The 24,052-nt window shown below is 42.3% G+C and overlaps 1 protein-coding gene across 7 annotated transcripts in view; it reads left to right on the top strand.

Moving 5' to 3' along the window:
* PDZD2 (PDZ domain containing 2) overlaps positions 1–7,030 on the top strand; it is a 487,038-nt gene extending 480,008 nt beyond the window's left edge. For all 7 annotated transcript variants that reach the window (XM_033933443.1, XM_033933453.1, XM_033933424.1 and 4 more), the window contains one exon: positions 5,158–7,030. In XM_033933443.1, the coding sequence (XP_033789334.1) occupies positions 5,158–5,324 (167 nt within the window). In that variant the 3' untranslated portion in view covers positions 5,325–7,030. The remainder of the gene's footprint in view (positions 1–5,157) is intronic.
* Positions 7,031–24,052: the final 17,022 nt, after the last annotated feature.

The raw sequence follows: 24,052 nt of genomic DNA on the forward strand, positions 1-24,052 counted from the left end.
GTTGTGGAATGCTTTACTGTTATCATTACGCCAATCGAATATTTTGTTGCGTTTCAGAAAGGGGGTGAAAACTGGATTGTTTGAGCGTTTTTTGGGTGCTAGTTATGTGGCAGTCTAAGCTAGAGCAGTTTTTTGCTGTTTTTGATTTGTATTTGTTTGCTGTTTTTGTATTTTCCTGCTATTTAATAATGAATTTGTATGTGTTTTTGTGTCTGTTTGTATTTTAAACATGACTTTGAATGTGATTTTGTTCTCCACCTAGATTTGTAGATAGGCGGGTTAGAAATATTTTTAAATAAATAAAATGTGCCTCGCAAGAACTGACGGCAGCCATTCAAGGAGTGGCACAGGATCAGACAGGAGCATGAAAGCTTGCACCTACCTTGTGCGCCGCTCTGCCGCAAGAGAGGACAGCCATCCAGCGAGGGAGGGGCAAGAGTGCGGAAAGCTCCTGCCGATACAGTGCTGGACCAACAGAAGTTTAAAAAAAAAAAAAAAAAAAGGTATTCGCTCCATAAAACGCACTTACATTTCCACCCACTTTTTTGGGGGGAAAAAGTACGTCTTATGGAGCAAAAAATACGATACATTACATTTCTATTATTATTAAGTTATAATATCGTAATAGAAATTATACAACTTACCATAATGCAGAATCATTGGGAGCCCTGAGCTTGTTTTCCTGCAACCAGATGATTCTATCAGGGGATGATGGAAAACAGTGACACACGTGCAGAAGAACCACAATGACCCCACCAACCCATCCCCCTGTGCAACACCTTTCCATCTCTACCTTCCATCCACCCCCATGAAGCAGAACCCCGCTGACCCTCCCACCGGAAGGTCAACATATCTCCATTCCAAACAGCAGCAGCGGCTGCTTTGCGGCCTTCCCCGCCAGGGCCTTCCTTGTGCCACAGTAGTGCGAGATTAGCGCGTGCGGCAATGCAGCACGCGCTAAAAATGCTAGCGCATCTTAGTAAAGGGAGCCCTTAGTATTATTGAATATTGCCTGTTACTGTCCAGGCACTATTTGATTAGGGCCAGAGCTGAGCTGGATCTTAACTAGTTTTGAGCTATATTCAGTCCACTAGCCAGCTAAGTAAGCAGATAAGATTAGGACATAAAAAAAAGGGAAACACATGCTCCTTTCATCTTGTTTATCTCTATTTACACCAGTGATGCTTAGTAATAGATTGAAACTTAGGAACTTCCTGGTTTGATGCAGTTACTAGATCTGCAGAGCCAAAATAACACAGCCTAGATCACCTTCACTTTCAGTTTCTTAAGAAAACAACAGGAAAGTGGAACAAGGAGACCATTGCGTTACTTTGCTGAAATAAATGAAGCATTTTATCTAGATATTTCTGCATTGCTTTAATCTGGTTTTTCCTTTAGTTTATTTCCGGCCATGAAATTTATGAAAATCAAGATTAAAGAATACAAATAATGAGAATCTTTATTTTCTTGAAAGTAATGTTTTTTATATTCAAATTCTTTGGGTGTGTGTAGACCCTTTAGTCTTTTGGAGGGGGAGGGCGCGAAGAGTGGCCCCATAGGAGGTCAATGGCTCAGCTGTTTTGGGAGGCTAAAGTGGGATAGAGATTGGATAGGGGGATGAAATGGGGTGAGGTTAGTTAAAACCCTTGGAGCTAGATCGATAATATAATATATGATTGGCATCATAGTTATGAGCATGTAGTTCAGATTTGGATTTGGCTAGGCACTTGACCAGGCATTTTGGAAGAGCCACATTTTTAGGACCATGCAATCAAATCCAAACTTTTGGGTGTCTGCATGTACTCCGATATTCAATGCCACATTGAATATCTGGGATGAATTCAGCCCATGACTATAAGCAGCTTACAAACTTCTAACAGCTATGGGCTGAATATCTACCCCAGAATTACTAAGTAATTAGCTCCCGGTTGTTCTAGGGATAGTGTGTTGGCTCTTCAAACCCTCAAAAGTTAAATAAAAATTGTAAAACCTCAAAAAGAGATTCTGGTAGGCAGCAGGAGGCCATACCTTTAAGATTGAGACTGTCTGATCCACTGGGGAAATCTTCACAGCGTTCCACACACAAGCAAACACCAGTGCAATCCAGGGGATATTTTCTTACAAGCATTTTTATTAAGCATAATTCTCAAAAATAAGTTGATTATTATTCAGAGCAAATTGTTAATTTGCTGTGTGCAGACAAACACATAATTACAGATCATAAAAGCACATTTAAATTGCTAAATGGCTCAATACTACTGTTAAGGCCCGATTATGGCCGTACACACTCTGTCATTTGACAAGCAGATGCATCCGGGGACAATATCTAAGAGAAAACAGACACCTATTATCTCTCAAACATGTCCACTTTATTGAATATTCTGTACCTCATTTTATATCATTTTACATGGGTAAAGGTCATCAGCATATGACGTAAATGCAAACCATATGTGGACACAGATCACATGCAACTTTAAAAGAAATAACAAATCCTTTACTTATCTAAGACCAAAGTCTAGAGGTGCTTTGACCAGCAGAGCTTTATCTAAATTTTCTTACAAATACAGCTAAGAAAACAATTAGATTCACTTTACAACAGAATAAGAAAACACATCTCTCAAATATACAATGGCCTTGTAGTATATCAGCAGGAGAAGGCAAACAATCTGGATTTACAACTTCAAACACAACTTAAGGAAAACTACATAATAGAATAGCCTTATAATATTTCGGCAAGAGAAGGCAAACAATATCTGGATTAAACATAGCATAAGAACACACATCTTTTCAAACATAGATGTCCTTGCATTATTACAGAGAAGGAAAAACAAACAGGGCCTGGTTTTCTTACAGCTTCAAAACACATTCTATGGAAAACTACAAGACGTGTCCCTTCAACTACCTGCAAAAATATGTACTGGTCCAAAGTATTGGAATTCGATACCATTGGCACTTAAATCAATAACTTGTATTGATAAGTTCAAGGAAAACTTAAAAACCTATCTTTTCCCTGACGCATATTCTCAGGTTTAATGGGTAGCACTATTGGTATCTTGGAAAACAGAAGAACATCCCTAATGTTAATTTTTTTTTTCTTTCTTTGCTAAATTTAATGTATTTCTCCCCTTGAACCCTAATTTTATGTATGGGTTATTTTTGTACATTGTATTGTTATTTTATTGTGTTAGATTTTAAGCTGCCCTGAAGGTTCTCCCTAGGACGGTATAGAAAATTTTAAATAAACTTGGGGTAGGGCAGAGACATCTCTAAAAATGATCCATTTAGCAACCATATTGAGTAAGCAATATTCTATTGGTCTGCTGAATAGCAAGCCTGAATTAAACAGATAGTGCTGGCACAGTTACCAGTCAATATGTATATTCTGTGCCATTACCTGTATTGCTAGCAGTGTTGAATAAACAGATTAAGGAAAATGCTGAGCCAGCTGAGTATTGGCCCAAAGGTATTACAAAACAGCAGCAACAAAGAAAACTAACAAAATTACTGGTACTGTTCAAACAAAGTAGTCCAGAAGGAATAGCACAGCGGTAGCAAGTTTCTAAGAACATAAGAAGTTGCCTCCGCTGAGGCAGACCAGAGGTCCATCTTGGCAAGCGGTCCGCTCCCGCGGCGGCCCATAAGGCTATTGCCTGAAACAGTGGTCCCTAACTAATTTAAAACAGTGGTCCCTAACTAATTTCTGTATGACTGCTGGTTATACTTCCTCTTTCCAATAAAAAAAAACCTGCTGGTGACTTACTGGTATGCTCTTGGATGGGGCAGCTACTCCTCTTTCTGGAAAACACAGAGTATGCTTTCTTAGAGCATCATGAAACCTCTTTAGTACTTGGGCTCAGGGACACAGCTACCATTGAGCAAGTCTAGCAAAAAGCCCAGGAGACCCCTTGACCTAAGGCCTAACAAGTCACCCCACATATGGGCGCCATATATAAAATTCAGGGGCATACTTTTAAATATTAAATAGGTACCAGCACAAGATTAACGGTTCTCTGAATTTGTGTGGCTGTTGGGACCTATTTTGTTTTGACTGCAGATGCTTTTTGCTGTCCCTTTTACAAAGTGCTGCTCTAGGCAGTCATCGAATTTGCCTAATGGTTAAGCTGGCCCTGCCTACAAATGATGTTGATGCAAATCAGCAAAGGTACTCCCTCAGTGATTCTCAAACCTATCCTGGGTGAACCCAGTCAGTCAGATTTTCAGGATATCTATAATGAATATTCATGAGATTGATTTGTATATACTACCTCTTTGGTATATAAATGTATCTCATAAATATTCATGCTGATATTCTGAAAACCCTAACTGACAAGTTTGGGAACACTTGAATTAGATTATCATAAATGAGTGAGTAGACAGAACTTCGAAGTGTTAAGAATATCAAAATAGCAAAGTAAGATCTTGAAGATTTTATTCATTTTAACTGCTATATGTAGTACAGAGGTACCTTGGTTTACGAGCATAATTCGTTCCAGAAGAATGCTCGTAAACCAAAATACTCGTATATCAAAGCGAGTTTCCCCATAGGAAATAATGGAAATTCGCTTTGATACGTTCCCATCCCCCGAGGCCAGCAGCGCTACTCTATTCCCCCCCCATGAGAACTGGCATTGCTCCCCCCAGAAGGCCCCCCCCGGGATCCGGCACCCTCACCCCATGATCCGGCACCCCCCTGCCGCGACCTGAAGTCCCCCAGACCCACCCGAACCCGCTTCTTACTTTCATCTGGCCTCGGCACCGGCATGTCCTGTGCGTTGGTGCCCGAAGATTGGCCTCCTCTTCTGTGCTGGACCTTGAGCATCTGCGCATGCTCAAGGCCTGCGAGTTCATGCTCTCTCCGAGATTCTCGGAGATCTCGTCTTGCATAATACTCGCAAACTGGTGCACTCGTAAACCGAGATACTACTGTATTTAAAACATTTTTTGGTAGTACTACTGGTGTAAGATTTTATATGCACACAGGAACTATCACGAGTCAATATCAGCCTCCTAAAGAATAAACACAAGGGATTGTAATTTTTTATTAATAGATGTCACCAGTGTACAATAGCCTTACAGTACCATTAAAGTAATATTCCTCTGCTGCCTTCTATACTGTGCTGCTGTTAAAATTCTTGTTGTTCGCTCTTCTGCCTTCAGGTGGAGCTGCAGAACACGCTGGGACAGTAGAAGCTGGGGATGAAATTCTTGCCATTGGAGGAAAGCCTTTGCTAGGCCTTATGCACTATGATGCCTGGAATATTATCAAATCTGTCCCTGAGGGACCAGTGCAGCTGTTGATACGGAAACACCGAACTGCTGTTTGAAATGATATGTATAATCTTTTCTGCTGCCGGCCATTAAGCAGCAACTTTAGAGAAGCAGTTTTTGAATCTGCCCTTTTATTGCCATAGGCTGAAATTGCTATACAGCTAGCTGAAAGAGATAATGGTTACTGCGGATGGGCAGACTAGATGGGCCATTTGACCTTTTATCTGCCATCATGTTTCTATTAGTGCTCGACAGAGATGTTCCTACTGCAAGGAAACAGTGGATCACAAAAGGATAATCATGTAATTTGTAACACTGTGGTAGCAACCCATCTTGCCTACTCTGTCCGGTGATCCTGCTACCCAGGGTTTAAAGAACAATATTTCAGAATGATTTTAAGAATATTTAATTTCAAATGCTTTGGATTTGACACATTTGGTGGTGCATGTTTGTATCTTCAAGAATGAATCCCAGATTCACTGTACAGGAGAGCTCCATGTTTGATGTTCCAGAACAATCCTTGAGTGAAATTATAATTTGGGATTTTAATTTCAAAATCAGACTTTCAGTATTACACAGCCCAAATTCACCTGGTTGGCAACAGAACTTTTGACTGTGCTGTGTTAGAAACCTGGAGTTAAATAGTTCCATCCAACAGATCTGGTATACTAAGAGTTATTTTGCCTTGACAGAAGTCCCACATTTTGCAGCCTGTGCTAGAATGAGATCTGTGTTCTTGCCCTGATAGTGGTGGTGGTCCGTGGAGGTGGGATGACGTGGAAAATAACTTCTGAAATACCTGTCAAGCTGAACACTCCTGGTAATTTAGGAGGCCAGATGCACAGACAAAAGGTTCACTAGTTTTGATAATTATCTGAATTATTATTAAAAAATGGAGATAGCGTATTGGGTGGGTTTGGGCTTGGGATGGGGTGCCGGATTAATTAAGAGATCTTCTACCAGGATGATAGAGAACCAGCGATGAAGCAAACACAAACTGACTTAGTTAACGAATAATATCCTACTGGGAGTCAAGCTCTTTCAGCTGATATCTGGGACATGCCCTTGGAGAATGGACAGGAATACTGGGCACACTGGTTGGACCACTTTGGGCTCCTTTTACTAAGGTGCACTAGCGGTTTTAGTGTGCGCTAAACGCTAATGCCTCCATAGAGCTTGTGTTAGTATTTTTCATTTAGCGCATAGTTTGCGCACGCTAATCTTTAGTGTGCGCTAAAAACGCTAGTGCACCTTAGTAAAAGGAGCCCTTTGTCTCTCTGTTATATTACTATGTATGTTTTCTCTCTTTCACAGACACACTTCTTAAAACACAGAGGATAAATGTATACTGTACAGGTCATTTACAGTAGGTAGGAAGATGGACGTTTAGGTCAGCGCATTTTTAAAAATGCTATTTTGTAGAAGGTGTGGTGTATGAAGAGCCTTTTATAAAATACATTTGTTACCAGTAAAGAAGCACATATATTTGGTGCCTTGCAGAACAGGTATAGCCATTTTATAAATATTTTAGAAATTTTTTTGTGGCATAAAATGCACAGGAGAGAGGCTTCATCTATTGAAAGGAAGCTCTGGAGCCAAGGGGCATAGGATGAAGGCAAAAGGGGGTTGGCTCAGGACTAACCTAAGGAAATATTTCTTTATAGAAAGGGTGGTAGGGGCATGGAATGGTCTTCCAATGGAGACAACTATATCTAATTTTTTAAAAAGCATATTACAGTACAGATGATCTCTCACATCAGGCTGCTCTATGGGGTAAAGACCTAGAACAACTCCTATTGCCCACCACTTATGAGATATTCAGGAAACGCCTCAAAACCCACCTATTCCCGAAAGACCTAGACAGCTGACCCACTTCCCTCTTTCCCCTCTCTTGCCCTTTCTCTCAATTGTTCCCCACATCCCTTAAGTTAATTCAACTTGTACGTCAACTCAACTTGTACCCCAATAATCTTTTGTAAACCGCATAGAACTTAACGGTATTGCGGTATATAAACTGTTATTATTATTATTATTAAAGGAGGAAAAAGATTAGTTGAGCTTAAGAACATAAGAACATAAGAAACGCCCTCACCGGATCAGACTGAGGTCCATCCTGTCCGGTGATCCGCACACGCAGTGGCCCATTTAGGTACTCCTTTTTGGAGACCCGGATTTACCGTATCCCTCAATATGATATGCAAGAAGGTGTGTATCCAACTTTCTCTTGAATCCCAGTACAGTAGTCTCCTCCACAACCTCCTCCGGGAGCGCATTCCAAGCACCCACCACACGCTGTGTGAAACAGAATTTCCTGACGTTTGTCCGAAACCTGCTGCCACTCAGTTTCAGGCTATGACCTCTTGTCCGTGTCACCTCTGAATATTTCAGCAATGGTGCCTCCTGGTCTATTTTATCAAATCCTTTTAATATTTTAAAGGTCTCTATCAAATCCCCTTAGTAGCTGGATGGGCAGATTGGATAGGCCATATGGTTTTTGCTATTATTTTCTGAGTTTCTATATTTTCTATAAATATGTTAAAAAAAGAGTAGCACCACTAGGTAGTTTCAGATACACTTATGTGTACACCTGTGGCGTAAGGTGACATTTATAGCATGGGATTCAGTAGATGAGCTAAACCAGGGGTGACTAACCTTAGCCCTCACCAAGTCAGGTTTTCAGTAGTTCCACAATGAATATGCATACAATGGATGCAGTGCATGCAAATAATCGAATGCATATTCATTGGAGAAATCCTGAAAACCCCAGCTAAACTGAGGCTCTTGAGGACTGAGGTTGGACACTCCTGTGCTGAGTATTAGAGCAATATGTTCCCAGGGTTAATATGCTCACTATTTGTGTTAAACAATGTCACGTCTTGGTCTCTTTCTGAGAGTCACCTGTAACATTTGCTACTTCTCCTTTTGACATCTATATTGATGGGAAGATGTGAAGAAACTTAGGTTTTGTAAAGGTGGTAGAGATATAGATGGTTAACAAAACTAAGAATGTCATAATGCCCCTGTATCGCTCCATGGTGCAACCTTATTTGGAGTATTGCATTCAATTCTAGTCTCCTTATCTCAAGAAAGATATAGTGGCACTAGAAAAGGCTCAAAGAAGAGCAACCAAGATGGTAAAGGGGATTGAACTCCTCTCGTATGAGGAAAGACTAAAACGGTTAGGGCTCTTCAGCTTGGAAAAGAGACGGCTGAGGGGAGATATGATTGAAGTCTACAAAATCCTGAGTGGAGTAGAACGGGTCCAAGTGGATCGATTTTTCACTCTGTCAAAAATTACAAAGACTAGGGGACACTCGATGAAGTTACAGGAAAATACTCTTAAAACCAATAGGAGGAAATTTTTTTTCACTCAGAGAATAGTTAAGCTCTGGAACGTGTTGCCAGAGGATGTGCTAAGAGCGGATAGCGTAGCTGGTTTTAAGAAAGGTTTGGACAAGTTCCTAGAGGAAAAGTCCATAGTCTGTTATTGAGAAAGACATGGGGGAAGCCACTGCTTGCCCTGTATTGGTAGCATGGAATATTGCTACATCTTGGGTTTTAGCCAGATACTAGTGACCTGGATTGGCCACCATGAGAACAGGCTACTGGACTTGATGGACCATTGGTCTGACCCAGTAAGGCTATTTTTATGTTCTTATATTCTTATGTTCCCAATAAAATTGTTTAAAGCAGCTCGTAATAATATGAACACATAAAAGAACATGAAATTCAGAAAGCGCAAACAAACTGATGAAACAGTCATCTGTGCCTGCTCTCTCTATACCAGAGGCCTTCGAAGGAGAACCAACAAATATCTTCCTACTTGGGGCCATGACACTAGTAACATTTCTCGACATTCGTTCCTACCAGAACACTTGGCCTTGGTCACACATGCAGAACACAAATAAACCCTATGTAAATACAGGACCACAAACTAAAAGTACTAATATACACAAATGAAGCCCTAAGACGCCAGACTCTGCATGCAGTACAACACCAAAGAAATAGAACAAATTAATTTCTTGAACAGTGCAAACTAATCATCTTTTTCTAGTATCAGGTTCCATTTCTTTCTGTCTGTGCTCTTAACTCTGTTTCCAGGGTCACCTTATTCCTTTTCCAGCATTGTTCCTATGCCCCTGTCTCTATGTTCAGTCTACGTCTAGGATTTCTTCTCCATGCTTCTGCACCTCTCAGTGTGTAGGATCCTCCCTTCAAGCCAGCATCTCTCTCTCTCTTCCCCCCCCATCCTCCCTGAAAGCATATAAAGTCCTGGCCTATCTAGTCTGCTTATCCATGCCATCTACTATCCCTTTCTCTCCCATAGAGATCCAATGTACTTGTCCCAAGCTTTCTTGAATTCAAATACAAATTTTGTCTCCACCATCTCCACCACACATCTCCACACATTTACCACCCTTTTGATGAAAAGATATTTTCTGAGGTTACTTTTTAGTCTATCCTCTTTCACCTTCATCCTGTCTCTCTTGTCTGTACCCCTCTCCTCTACTGCCAACTCCAGACTCCATCCCTTCTGTCTTGCTGCGCTGTATGCCTAAAACAACCTGCCTGACTGGGCATGTCAGGCTCCATCTCTGGCGGTATTCAAATCCAGGCTAAAAACCCACTTTTTTTGAAGCTGCATTTAAGTCCTATCAACTTGTAAACTACCATATTTGTTTGTCATTCTCTCTGTAGTTCTCTCTACCTCTTCATCCCTTTGTTTTTCCCCACATGAGCAACATATATTGGTTCACCATTTTTGTCCATTGTGTCTGTCATAATTAGATTGTAAGCTCTTTTGAGCAGGGACCGTCTCTTGCATGTTAAATGTACAGCACTGTGAGTGTCTGATTGCACTATAGTAATAGTAAATAGTAGTAGTAGTAGTAATAATTGGCCTTAGCAAGCACTAATTAACAGTTGCATGCATAACTGACTTACAGCCTTGTTTTATAACCTGAGCGTCTAACTTCTCTTATGTGCAACGCCAAAGGGAGGGTAATGGATGGAGCATAGCATTCCCAGGATTTAGACACAGAGTTATAGAATACTTCCATTTCTGCATCTAACAGATAGTAATTAGGCACCAGCATGTACATCGGCCTTTGGCAAGTGTAAATGCTTGCACCAAAAGTTAGGCCTAAAAATGACTTCTTAGTATTCTATAAAACTAGTTCCGCATGAAACTGCCTTTATACAATTCGTGCTTAGCACGCATTATTCCGGTGCTTAACTTTTGGTCCCACTTACTGAATCTACCGTATTTTCACTCATATACCGCGCACCCGTGTAAAACGCGCACACGGGTATAGCGCGCGGGAAACTGTAATTTATGTAAATAAATTTTTATATACCGCGCACACCCCTATACCATGCATGCCGCCCCGACTCTCCTTTCGCCCGCCCCGACTCTCCTCTGGCCAGCCTGACTCTCCTTTAGCCCGCCCCGACTCTCCTCTGGCCAGCCCGACTCTCCTTTAGCCCGCCCCTACTCTCCTCTCCCCCTTGAAGTCCTGTCCCCACCCTGAAAGCCTGATGCCCCCCCGACGTCCGATTCACCCCCCCGCAGGACCGCTCGCACCCCCACCCCGAAGGACCGCTCGCACCCCCACCCCGAAGGACCGCTCGCACCCGCACCCCCACCCCGAAGGACCGCACGCACCCCCACAGCCTCCCTACCTCCCCCATCATGTAGAAGCTGCCTACCGTCGTCCTGCTGCTTCCTCTGCCAGCGGTCGTGCCCCTTCTCTTAGCCCTGCGTCTACACTGCTTCCTCTTCCGGCGGTCCCGCCCTTTCTCTGATGTCAGAGAAAGGGCGGGACCACCGGAAGAGAAAGCAGCGTAGACGCAGGGCTAAGAGAAGGGGCAGGACCGCCGGCAGAGGAAGCAGCAGGACGATGGTAGGCAGCTTCTACATGATGGGGGGGGAGCCTGTGGGGGTGCGAGCGGTCCTTCGGGGTGGGGGTGCAGGTGCAGGTGTGTGTTCGAGCGTGAGCGGTCCTTCGGGGTGGGGGTGCGAGCGGTCCTGCGGGGTGAATCGGACGTCGGGGGGGGGGAACTATGTAAAAAAAAAGGGGATAACGCGCTCACGAATATAACGCGCATGGTTATACTCGGTTTGTAAAAATCGTGTATAACGCACGCGTTATATGTGTGAAAATACGGTACTCCTATACATATTATGCACATTCCTAAATCAGTGGTAAATATGTACAGATAACATTTAATCATTTTACAAGCAATAACCGTATCTTATATTTACAGATTTTTTTTTCCATTTTCAGGCAGTACATAGCACAGATCATGAACCCTTCCTTTCATTAAGACCTGTTATATCAAATAAGAAGCACTTCTGACATATCTTTTGTTTTCAATTAAGGGTGATACTAACCCCCCTCTTATGAATGCATAGCGTGGGTTTTAGTGCCGGCAGCGGTGGTAACTTCTCCGATGTTCATAAAAGAGGGGATAAATTTGGACTTTAGTAATAATTACTCGTGAATCTTTTCTTTGAAGGTACGGTTAGGAAGGTGGCAAAAACGAGTTTTAGAATTATAAATAAGTTTTATATTAACATTACCCCCCAAACTGGCCACTTTTAGACTTGTTTTTTGACATACTAAAAATTTGACGCCAAGATATTTTTTAGCTCTTTTTTAATTTTTTTAACAATGATGAAATAGTCTTGAAAGCAAATGAAAGAGCAGATGTTTTGAAATTGCAGATTGTAAGTATTGTGTTTTATTTATTTTTTAATTCTAATCTTATGATATAAGATGTGCAAATGTAGCAGTTTTTCTTTCTCCCCAGTGTATATGCACACATGTTGAAACAGGTGCTGCAGAGGGTCTCTTTGACTAGACCTCAGAAGCCCTAGGAGAGAGCTTTGAAGCCCAGCTTCATATCTCAGCCGTGTCATTTATGTGTTTGAGCAAGTCACTTAAACTCCAGTGCATTTAGTAATATTTCCTCCCTCTCTGCCATGACAAAGTATAATGGCCCGTACATAATTGTTCCCTTTTTCCGCCATGACTCTTTCTTTGTATATTGTACGAATGATCTGAAATGCCATTTCTTGGGGCACACTGTTCAGATTAGCTTGCATAGTTGCAACCTTCCCAGGCACTAGAAATACTAAGGCAGGAAATTTCCATTCAGTTTTGTGTTTGTTTCATTTAATTTTTTATTTGTGTAGTTTCATAATGGTGTACACTGGTTTATGATTTATTTAATTTGATGTACTGCCTTTAGTAAAAACAGCAAGGTGGTTACAATATAATAAAAGACATAGTACATTTAATAATGATGAAAGGCGTCAGAACGCCAATATGTCAAGTAAAGGAGATAATAACAAAGGTAAGGGGGAAGAGGGAGGGAAGATATGATATTGCATCCCTTGTATCTATCTGTGAGAAAAACAAAAAACAGGGAAAGCTTGATTAAATAGGTGAGTCTAATAAATATTGCATGATATTACCTATTATCTAATAGTGCATGCTAAGGCAAAATGAAAATGGATGGTACAGCAATGCCCATCCTTATCAGGCACTTTTATCATATGTATGTACTGCTCTCCTTTGCTAGCTGAAGCATCCTCATAGGAGTGTCTTTACTGCAGCTAGAAACAGGAATGCTCTGGAAGCCTACACGTACTTTCAGCCACTCCGAGGGGCCAGTGCAGAATGCTAATGCAGACATTGGCACTGGGTCAGCATGACGTCTCTGTGCAATTTTATGGTTGCGTGATGTAGAGAAGTGTTTCACATAGGATATAACTGCACAAATCCGTGGGTAAGGCACCAACACGCAGCATATTAAAATGAGTTTAATGAATCTATTAGCTGTTCAGCCCTGATGCAGAGAAGTGCTTGGAAGACTTTCACTTAGAACAAGGCGGGAGTTGTAATGCTGTTTGAGGGTGTGTAGAAAGGTTAGTTTGATCTTCTGCAGTGCTTAATTCTTTTTTGCTAGGAGTATAACTGTACCCACAACTTGTTAAGACTGGGAGATGATGGTTTTGCACAAGGTCTAAGAAAGAATCGATGTGCACCTGCGCTGCAATGTTCTGTGCATCTTCATTTTGCCCACACAGTAACATTCCAGCATATGCACTTCCATTTGGTTTGAATATAAGCTCAGAAGTAGCTGCCCCTTGTGCAGAATGTTGTGCACATGTGTCTGATGTGCTCACGCTGTGCACTCCAGATTTGCAAGTGATTTGCTTACTGCATCATCAACTATCACATTACATTCAGCTATCAGCACATGGTTCCAACGCGGCTTTTTGCATTGGCCCCTGAGGATAATTATTATCAACTGAGCCATTTTACCTAGGTAAACACTATTTACCTATAGAAATGGCTTTCTGTATGGGGTAATACAATATGCAATGCAAACTAAACCCCTCCCCCTTATACAGCTCCGCAATAGCAGCTGCCACCGTGGTAACTGCCCCGAAGCCCATAGGGATTTAAAGGGCTTTTGCCGCGTGAAAGCCACTAGTGTGATTTTGTAAAAAAAAAAAAAACAGGGGTGGGGGGTGGGTGAAATTTGGATCCCTTTTGGAACATATGCTAGCCTTTTTTTAAGGCAAGTAAGAGCCTATTTGTCTTTATAAAATAGCACCTACCCATGGTGCCCTGTTATAAAATTACTTTCCTAATGCACTTTATCTGGTTAGTACAAGAATACTTCACTTATCCTGAAAGAATAGTACAACTAGTGCAAACGGATACCTTCATCCTTCACATGAAAGAATTACATTAAGCTAAGCCCCGGCTGCCTCACTTCTAGACTGCCCAGTGAAGTGGTTAGGGCTGGTACAGGGGCTGATGCAGAAAGCTGTACAGTGGGGTTTTGCTAAAACTCAGGAACAAGGTTTCCTAATGCTCATGTTTAAAATAAAATGTGCTCCCTAATGCTTTGGGCAGAAAATGTGTTAATATGCCAGATGCACGTGCACATGGGTTTACATTAGCTGCCACTATATTCAGTGCACAAGATTATATCAGTGCTTGGAGGTACATGCATATGCATTCATGCCAGTGATGGAATTCTGCTGTGCTCTTAGTTTTCTCAACCAAGTGCACATGCAACTCCGTTTCTGCAAATACTGCAGGCCAACATTTCTTTGCACCAATATACCTCCCCTGTCAACTCTTCATCTTTAATGATGCCAAAAAAAACTTGTGGTCCTTTATGCTTACAGGGACTTTGGATTTAGTTCACTTTTTTTCAGTTGTAGCTCAAGGCTAGTTAATTTTAGGGTATATTAGGTATTTTGTTGTCTCTAGAAAACTTACAATTTAAGTTTATACCTGAGGTAAGTTAAATGAATTGTCTAAAGAACCACAATGGCATTCGGACCAAGCTTCCTTGGTTCTCAGCCTGCTGCTCTAACCATTAGGCATACAATCCTCACTAATGCTAATTGCAGAAGAGCAAGCTAACCCTTGTACGCCTCCTCAGACCTTCCTTTAAAATCCCAGCATTAGAAAATCCTGTGCTAAGCCATCTGGCCTTCTGTGCACTTTCATTTTCATTTCATTTATTATGCTTATATACCACAAATTACTAATACATCTATGGTAAGCAGCAATAAAACCCAAACATACATGCAAAGTCATAGAGGTAATTAAAACAGCATAATATACATAGACAAAACTCAACTACTGTATACAATGAATAGCTAATGTCTTCATCTTGTTAGGATTTGAATAAACTACCTGATGCTTTGTGCACAGTGAAATCGTGAGCAAAACTCACTTCTACATAGGTTACCTACAAAATTGAGCACTAAAGCTAAGCTAACTAGTATGCAAAGCCTCCTAGTACACTTTGATGCATCAGCTCTTATTTCTTCCTAGGAGCACTCATCCAATACTTGGCTTCCAGGCATTCAGAGATCCTATGCATTTATCCCATACCATTCCAAGCCATCAAGGAAGCCTCTCTGCATATATCCCATGCCTTATTCAATGAAAGAACCATTTTTGTCTCTATGCACCCTTCGAGGTGGAGGGGGCAAGGTGTTTTTAATATTCCATGCATCTACCAGCCTTAAACAAAAGGGCAGCAGGGGGCATTTAACTAAGCTCAAAATTTACTGGCTTTTACTTGCACAAGAATGTTCCTGCTTATTTCCCAGGAAAGGAAACATAACTCTGGCTCTTGCCATTTGGAAAATTAAAATTTTCAGCCAGCATGCAGATAAGCAGAACAGATAAGTCAGTCCTAGCAGGGTGTTTTCTATGTAAGGTTCTCTGCAAACAGCACAAAATTTTAAGATGTCTGCATTGACAGTTTAGCATTATCTTGTTACAAACATACAACATTACAAAGTCTCAGTTATGTGTGGGCAGAGGAAGAGGAGGGGGAACAGGAAAATGGAAGATAATTTTCAATGACACCATTTAATTTGCATCAAATCCAGATTGTTTGAATGTGAGATATTATATTAGATAAGCCAGTGCAGATGGGGGAGCGAGGGTGTTTGCATTCTTGTTTCAGATCTTAATTTTGCAATTACATAGTGTGAGGCGTGTCCACAGTATCTGCATAAAATGACAGATTCAATTGCTATTACCTAGATTACATCATACAGCTAATATTCTGGCATGTTCTGAATAGAAATGTAGATAGCTAAATGCTGGGTAGAAGTAACCATCTTGCACAAAGCTGAAGCGTTCCCTTTCTGGAAGCAAGCACTATCTCTGCCTTCATCATTCCTACTGAAATTAGGACTGATAATAACTGTTTACAATCAATGTTTATTCCAAGGGACACTAGAAGCTTTCACAATAATGTTTTACAATGTTTATTCACTAATGCATTTAGGCTGTGTACAAGCATGCAGATTTCTTTTTTCTAATAGAATAAATGAGAATGGAGCATTCTGTATGAGCAGGCAGCAGTATGCATGTTGATTTGATACACATATTGTATTATACTGTATAATTACATATTTATATGACTTCTTTTATTAACTGTTCTAAATGCCTTGTATAATACAAATGTGAGTGCAATAACGAGGAAGACTGTACAGTTTTAATGTTGCTTTTTCTCTCAATTATGTAAATCTGGATCTATACATGTTTTTTAATGATTTTACAAAAAAAATAAACTTTATGCACACAAATATTTTAACCCTTTGTAATTAAGAGACATGATTTGTGGGTTGTTGTATTTTTTAATCTATATCTGCTACTTTTTATGTTTGTGAAATACTGGAAAGCTGCACAGTGAGGTTCATTCCTAATGAGACATATGCAAAACAATCGGGTAAGGTTGACCTCTTTATGGATGATACCAAAATCTGCAGTAGAGTAGACACCCCTGATGGTGTGAATAACATGAGGAAGGATCTAGTGAAGCTTGAAGAATGGTCTGAAATTTGGCAGCTAATATTTAATGCTAATACAATGTTGGGACTAGGTTTCACTGTGAAGCAGGGACTCCTCAGAATAGCTGGGCACTCTTCACAGATTCTCCCTGTGTTAGGCTGGCAATTTGTCTGAGGCACCCAGTCAGTTAAACCCCTACTTCTGTAACCTTAGTGCTATGAGACCCAAGACTGTAGTTCTTTGAACAACTTACTTTAATAACTTGAAGCAAAGAACAAACATTTACAGTTTGATGATTTCAAGGCAGTTCAGTTCTTACAGAGTCTTCTCACTCAGCCAGCACATCCTATACAAGGTGAAGCTGGGAGTGTACCCACATATCTTGTGAGAAATAATACTGTTCTCCAGACTTAGATACTGAACCTAAGCTGTATTAGAAATAAAGGGTAAAACCTGCTGAAAGGACAGCATTTGACCCAAGTTTTCATACAGTCTTGTGGTCTCACAAAATTGATTCTGTTCTCTCACAAATCAAAGAAGAAGGCATGCTGCAGCACAAGCTTCAGTCACACCCTCTGGAAGCAGCTAAGCACTCTGGGAGCTTGAGTCCACCAAATATACTTTGCTTGCACAACTTAGAACAAACATGCTATATACTTATAATCAAATAACTGCACCCATGAAATGGGGGCAGAACAGCTAAGAAATGCAAGGTCATGCATTTCGGCTGCAAAAACCTGAGGGAACAAAATAGTTTAGGGAATAAAGAACATTTGTGCACAAAAGAGGAGTGGGACTTGGGTGTAATAATATGTGATTATCTTAAAAATGGCCAAAGCTAGAAGGATGCTTGGGTGCATAGGGAGTGGTATGGCCAGTAGGAAAAAGGAAGTATTGATGCCCCTGAATCATTTAGAATATTGTGTACAATTCTGGAGACTTTCAAAAAGATATAAACAGGATGGAGTCAGTCACGAGGAAGGCAACTAAAATGTTTGGTGGTCTACATCTTAAGGAGTATGGGGGACAGACTTAAAGATCTTTATATGTATACGTTGGAGTAAAGGTGGGAGAGGGGAGATATGATAGAGATTTTTAAATACCTATGTGGCATAAATATGCATGAAAGAATTTGAGTAAAGAGTAATTGTTTTTTGATACCCAGCCCTGACGCAGACAGCAAAACATGCATGGCAGCATTGGGTGTGACATTACATTGTTATTAAGATGAGTAAAAGTATTACAATATAATATTTAAGCATTCTTATATATATATTGTGAAGTTTGGTGGAGCCAGAAAGGAAGCTTGTGACTCTAGAACATAACAACATAAGAATTGCCGCTGCTGGGTCAGACCAGTGGTCCATCATGCCCAGCAGTCTGCTCACGCAGCGGCCCTCTGGTCAAAGACCAGCGCCCTGAGACTAGCCCTACCTGCGTACATTCTGGTTCAGCAGGAACTTGTCGAGCTTGGTCTTGAATCCCTGGAGAGTGTTTTCCCCTGTGACAGACTCCGGAAGAGTGTTCCAGTTTTCTACCACTCTGGGTGAAGAAGAACTTCCTTACGTTTGTACGGAATCTATCCCCTTTCAATTTTAGAAAGTGCCCTCTCGTTCTCCCTACCTTGGAGAGAGTGAACAACCTGTCTTTTTCCACCAAGTCTATTCCCTTCAGTACCTTGAATGTTTCAATCATGTCCCCTCTCAATCTCCTCTGTTCAAAGGAGAAAAGGCCGAGTTTCTCTAATCTTTTGCTGTACGGCAACTCCTCCAGCCCCGTAACCATCTTAGTCGCTTTCTCTGGTCTTTCTTCATGTACGGCAACCAGTGCTGGACACAGTACTCCAGGTGAGGGCGCAACATGGCCCAATACAGTGGCATGATAACCTTCTCCAATCTGTGATTCCCTTCTTTGTAATTCCTAGCATTCTGTTTGCCCTTTTCGCTGCTGCCGCACATTGCACGGACGGCTTCATTGACTTGTCAATCAGAACTCCCAAGTCTCTTTCATCGGAGGTCTCTCCAAGTACCGCCCCGGACATCCTGTATTCGTGCATGAGATTTTTGTTACCGACATGCATCACTTTACACTTATCCACGTTGACCCTCTTCTGCCATGTCGATGCCCATTCCTCGAGCCTGATTATGTCACGTTGCAGATCTTCGCAATCCCCCTGCGTCTTCGCTACTCTGAACAACTTCGTATCTTCTGCAAATTTAATCACCTTGCTCGTCGTACCTATGTCCAGATCATTTATAAAGATGTTGAAGAGCATGGGTCGAATTACCGAGCCCTGCGGCACACCACTGGTGACGCTCTTCCAGTCCGAGTATTGTTCATTTACCCCCACTCTCTGTTTGCTATATTCTAGCCAATTTTTAATCCACGTGAGTATTTCACCCTCAATTCCATGGCTCGCAAATTTCTGAAGTAGTCATTCTTGCGGAACCTTGTTGAACGCCTTCTGAAAGTCCAGATATACAATGTCGACCGGGTCGCCCTTGTCTATCTGCCTGTTTACTCCCTCGAAGAAGTGCAGCAAGTTTGTCAAACAATATCTTCCTTTGCTGAAACCGTGCTGGTTGGTCCTCATCAAACCGTGTCCGTCAAGGTGATCAATGATGCGGTCCTTTATCAGCGCCTCCACCATCTTTCCCGGTACCGAAGTCAGACTCACCGGTCTGTAGTTTCCTGGGTCTCCCCTCGAACCTTTTTTGAAGATCGGCGTAACATTCGCCACCTTCCAGTCTTCTGGAATCTTTCCCGATTTGATTGACAGATTGGCTATTAGCTGAAGCAGTTCAGGTATAGTCCCTTTCAGTTCCTTGATGACCCTTACCAGGTTATTTAGCCCGAGAAAATAAGGCACTTCTGAGGCTCGATGATAGTTGTAAGATCATCATCCTGATATGTATAACCAGCAGTATGAATTGATGTGCTGTGATTTTTTTAATGTATTATAAAAATGCATGAGGCATGTTTCTTTTAAGTGAAAGGAGACTCCAGAGTGAGAGAGCATAAAATTATGCTAAGAGGTGATATGCTCAGGGTACCATATATACTCAAATATAAACCGATCCGAATGTAAACCAAGTTAACCTCCCCCCCCCCAAAAAAAGGAGGAAAAAAGTTGAGTTGAATATAAACCGGGGGGGGGGGGAGGGTTTAAAATTCAAGTGCAGTGCGCTCTGCACCCTGTTCCCCCTCCCTCCCTGCTCTGCCAAGTTCTACATCCAATCACTTCCTTACTCCCTGGCCTGCCATGCCAATTAGAGAATGACACGGTGGCAGTTACCTGCCAAAACAGTGGGGGGGGGGGGAAGTGCTCACTGCGGGCACTCGTGGGCACTCGCCTTCCACCGCCCCGTGGAGCGGTTAATGGTCTTGTCCCCGCAGTTAAGGGAGGGAAGGTGCGCAGTCACCGCCCTCCCTCCCTCCCTACAGCCAAATCTATCTTCCTCCCCCTTACCTTCACGGCGCTTTCGTAAAAAACTTACGGAAGCCGGAAAAGCCTGCCTGCCTGCAGTCGCGTGTGTGTGGGTGGAAGCTTCTCCTTTGATGCAACTTCCGGGCCGCTGAAGGGCAATGAGGTGGCGAGAGGGAAAGGTGGATGCTGCAGGGACGGGGCGGCGAAGGGGACGGCGGGGATGAGGCAGTGAAGAGGAAGGTGGTCCGGTGACGGGGCAGAGACAGGGACAGATTTTTTTTTTCCCTGTGTCATTCTCTAATGCAAATCTCTGCACCCAACACCCCTCCCTACCTGCCAGGCTCTGAATGTAGCCCTCTCCCTCACAGCCCTGCCAGTCTCTGCACCCAGCCCCCCCCTCCTCCTTCCCTGCCCTATAAGGTTCTGTACCCTGTCCCCCTCCCTCCTGATGCCTTACAGGCCTGCCTTAACTCCTGATGGGCCAGTGGTGGACCGGGACAGGAGGGATCCTTTCTGCCTTCTGTCCCAACCAACTCTCAGAAAGTTTACCTCCTTCCACCCTCTCCTGCACACCTTTCAAATCATTAGTAGTCCAGCAATGTACCGCAGCAGGAGCAACTATCCTTTTCTCCTGCCCATGCAGAGCCGCTAGCTGATTGGCTGCCGCTAGTTCTTGCAGGACCACACAGGAGTGCAGTTGCCATGGGATTATAGTCAAACTTTCTGGTGATGCCAGAATGAGGTTTGGAATGCACTGACAAGAGGCAACTGGAGCACTAGAATGAAGCTTGGAATGCCTAAAGGGTAGCCTAAACACCAGACATGGTTGGAACACTCATTGGTTAAATGAATAATGCCAAAAAAAAACTATGGGAGGCTGTTGGAGTCGAGAGGAAACAGAGGGCTGCAAGAGAGGAATAGCATGGACTATTTTAGGTATAGGTGGGGATGGACTGGATCTTAGCAGGTACGGGTGGGGATGGGTGAAATTTCTGTCCCCATGCAATTCTGTACTGCCTGCATTCACACACATTTCACAGCTGCCCTGCTGTACATCTCATTGCTACCTGCTGTACATAATCCCTCTTTCTCTCAAACAGCCTTTCCACCACTCATAACCTCTCCATCCTTTCCTTCATTCACCCCACCCCCTTACTATGCACTCCCTCAGGGAAACACATGCTCCTTTCATCTTGTTTAATTCTATTTACACCAGTGATGCTGAGTAATAGATTGAAACTTAGGAACTTCCTAGTCTGATGCAGTTACTATATCTGCAGAGCTAAAATAACACAGCTTAGATCACCTTCACTTTCAGTTTCTTAAGAAAACATCTGACCCTTCAGGAAAACAGAACAAGGAGACCGTTGCGTTACTTTGCTGAAATAAATGAAGCATTTTATCTGGATATTTCAGCATTGCTTTAATCTGGTCTTTCCTTTAGTTTATTTCCAGCCATGAAATTTATGAAAATCAAGATTTAAAGAATACAAATTATGGGAATTACTTTTCTTGAAAGTAATGTATTTAATAATCAAATTATTTGGGTGTGTGTAGACCAACCTTTTGGCTTCTGGATCCATGGGGGGGGGGGGGGCGAAGAGTGGCCCCATAGGAGGCCAATGACTCAGCTGTTTGTGCAGGCTAAAGTGGGATAGGGATAGTATAGGGGGATAGAATGGGGTGGGATAAGTTAAAACCCTTGGAGCTATATCGATGCACTAAAGTCAGCGATCGTCGCTAAACCAATTTTGACTGCTTTAGCAATGATCACATTTGCCGACCCGACACATAAAACAGCTCACCGCGTGTTTTTCACCTCGATCACCCATTTTCCGATCCAGCCTTGCAAATTAGCTATTTAATATTAAAACCCCATGCAACTACCCAAGCACTAGTATCGCATGGCGATGCACAAAAAAAAGCAATCAAAAAAGCAAATGAGCCAATCAGGGCCTTAGGCCCCTCCCCATGCATCATGATGCACCGAGGAGGGGAAGGCCTTTTTGGATCGGTGGGCCTCGGAGCTGCCTCCCTCCTGCTCTCTTCAGACAAAGTCAATGACAAAAATATAACTAGAAACAAGACTTCTCAATTTATAAATCAAATAATAAGACTTGAATATAAATGTTGAAAATATAATGCAATTTTTCTGTGCATTATATTATCAACATTTATATTCAAGTCTTATTATTTGATTTATATATTGAGAAGTCTTGTTTCTAGTTATATTTTTGCAGCAATTATTTGGCATTCTAAAATCTCAACAATATAGAGGGTTGCAGCTGAAGCAGGCCATCCAGAGTGGGTTCCCTGAATGGAAAAACTTAAAAAATTATTATAGCTTGCAGATCCTTTGCTACCAAACAGATTTAGTAGGACATCAGGCTGCCCAGTGGTACAAATTAATTTCTCAATTCTTGAATAAATAAACAAAAAATAGTCTTAGAGACATTTGGAACATCGAGATAAAACAGTACATTTCTGTATCTTGATGGCCATGAATTTGGACTTGGAGGTTGAAATGTACAGCGTCAGCATCTATGAGATAAACATGGTTATTTTTATTACATAGGATTTTTTGGACCCCAGTTAGATTACAAAAAAAAAGATAACTCTAAGTCTAATAGATGCTGGCATTGTCTTATTAATATTGGGACTCTTGATCATATGTTATATTTTTGTCCACTGATACTTAATTTCTGGAGGTCAATTTGGGGACAGATAAATATTATTCTTGAATCATCTATTCCTTTATCTTATGAAATCATAATTTGTGGTACGTTGTTACAGGTAAAGCCTGTTTTGGATAAATACAAGAGCCATCTTTTATTGATCATAACAGGAATAGCCATCCAAATGATCACAAGGAACTGGAAATGTTATGACAGACTTAACTACACATTCTGGTGGGCAAGTGTGTGTAATACATATAAATATGAAAGAATGAATGCGGAATGCTTGGGTCTTAGAAATACATTTAATAAAGTATGGAGCCCATTGACTGCATTTGTTAACATACAATAATAGAGATATATCTTTTATTTCTTAGATTTCCTTACACATCCAGGGTGGGGGGAGGGAGGGGAAAGTATTTGGAAGAGTTTAAAAAATATTTAAATATAATATTGTAATAAATAATATGATTTAATATATTAATAATTGGGAGGAGGGGGAAATGGATGTTTTCTTTAATAATGTGTGTAAAAAAGAGCCCAAGAGCTTGTCTCGATGGGCGACTATAACAATGGGCTGGATGGCCCAAGTAGTCGCCCATGTGGAGACAGTTGCAAGGGCATGAGGGGAGGTAGCAGGATAGGAGGTAGGAGGGAGGGACTTGGTTTCCCACCTCGAAGGGATGGGTGGAGCAACGGGAAGTAGGGCATGATGGGAGGAGTGTTAGGGGATTGCATGCCTCCGGGGAACAGCGTGCATCCCTGTCCGTTGGAGGCAACTTTACTTTACTTTGTGAGTCTTACCTTTCCTTCTGCAGGGTTTCTTGTTTGGCTAGGCCTGCTTGGGGATCATGTCTGCGCATTGTTGGGGCGCTGTGGCGCCATTCTTGGGCTCCCGGACGATGGTGGACGTGGTCGGCCACTTTTCCACGTGGCCAAGCACGCTGACTCGTGTGCGGGGCCTGTGCTGTGCGTCAGGCGCCGTGGGCTGTGCTTGGGATTTCCTCTTCGCTGGCGGGTTGGTCCTCGCTTTGGGGATAGTGCGGCGTACGGACTACGGGCGCTGTGGGGGAAATTTTCGTTTTACGGGGTCGGCACCGGTGTTTTGCCTGACGTTGGGGCCACGTGATCTGCTTCCCTCTGGTGGTGTAGGTCAGGACAGGGGGTCCATTGTGCGATCCCACTGTTGAGCCGTGTTTGCATGCTTGCGGGTGGTGGCTGGTGCGGTGTGCGTGTGCTGGGGGGGGCTAGCGCAAGGGTGTTGCTTTCAGGCGGTCGTGGGGTGTGCCAGCAGCCCTGCTCTCTGCCGATATCGTGCCGGGTGTTGTTTTGGGTTT

This window comes from Geotrypetes seraphini, chromosome 1 (assembly GCF_902459505.1).
Source record: "Geotrypetes seraphini chromosome 1, aGeoSer1.1, whole genome shotgun sequence".
Lineage (NCBI taxonomy): Eukaryota > Metazoa > Chordata > Amphibia > Gymnophiona > Dermophiidae > Geotrypetes > Geotrypetes seraphini.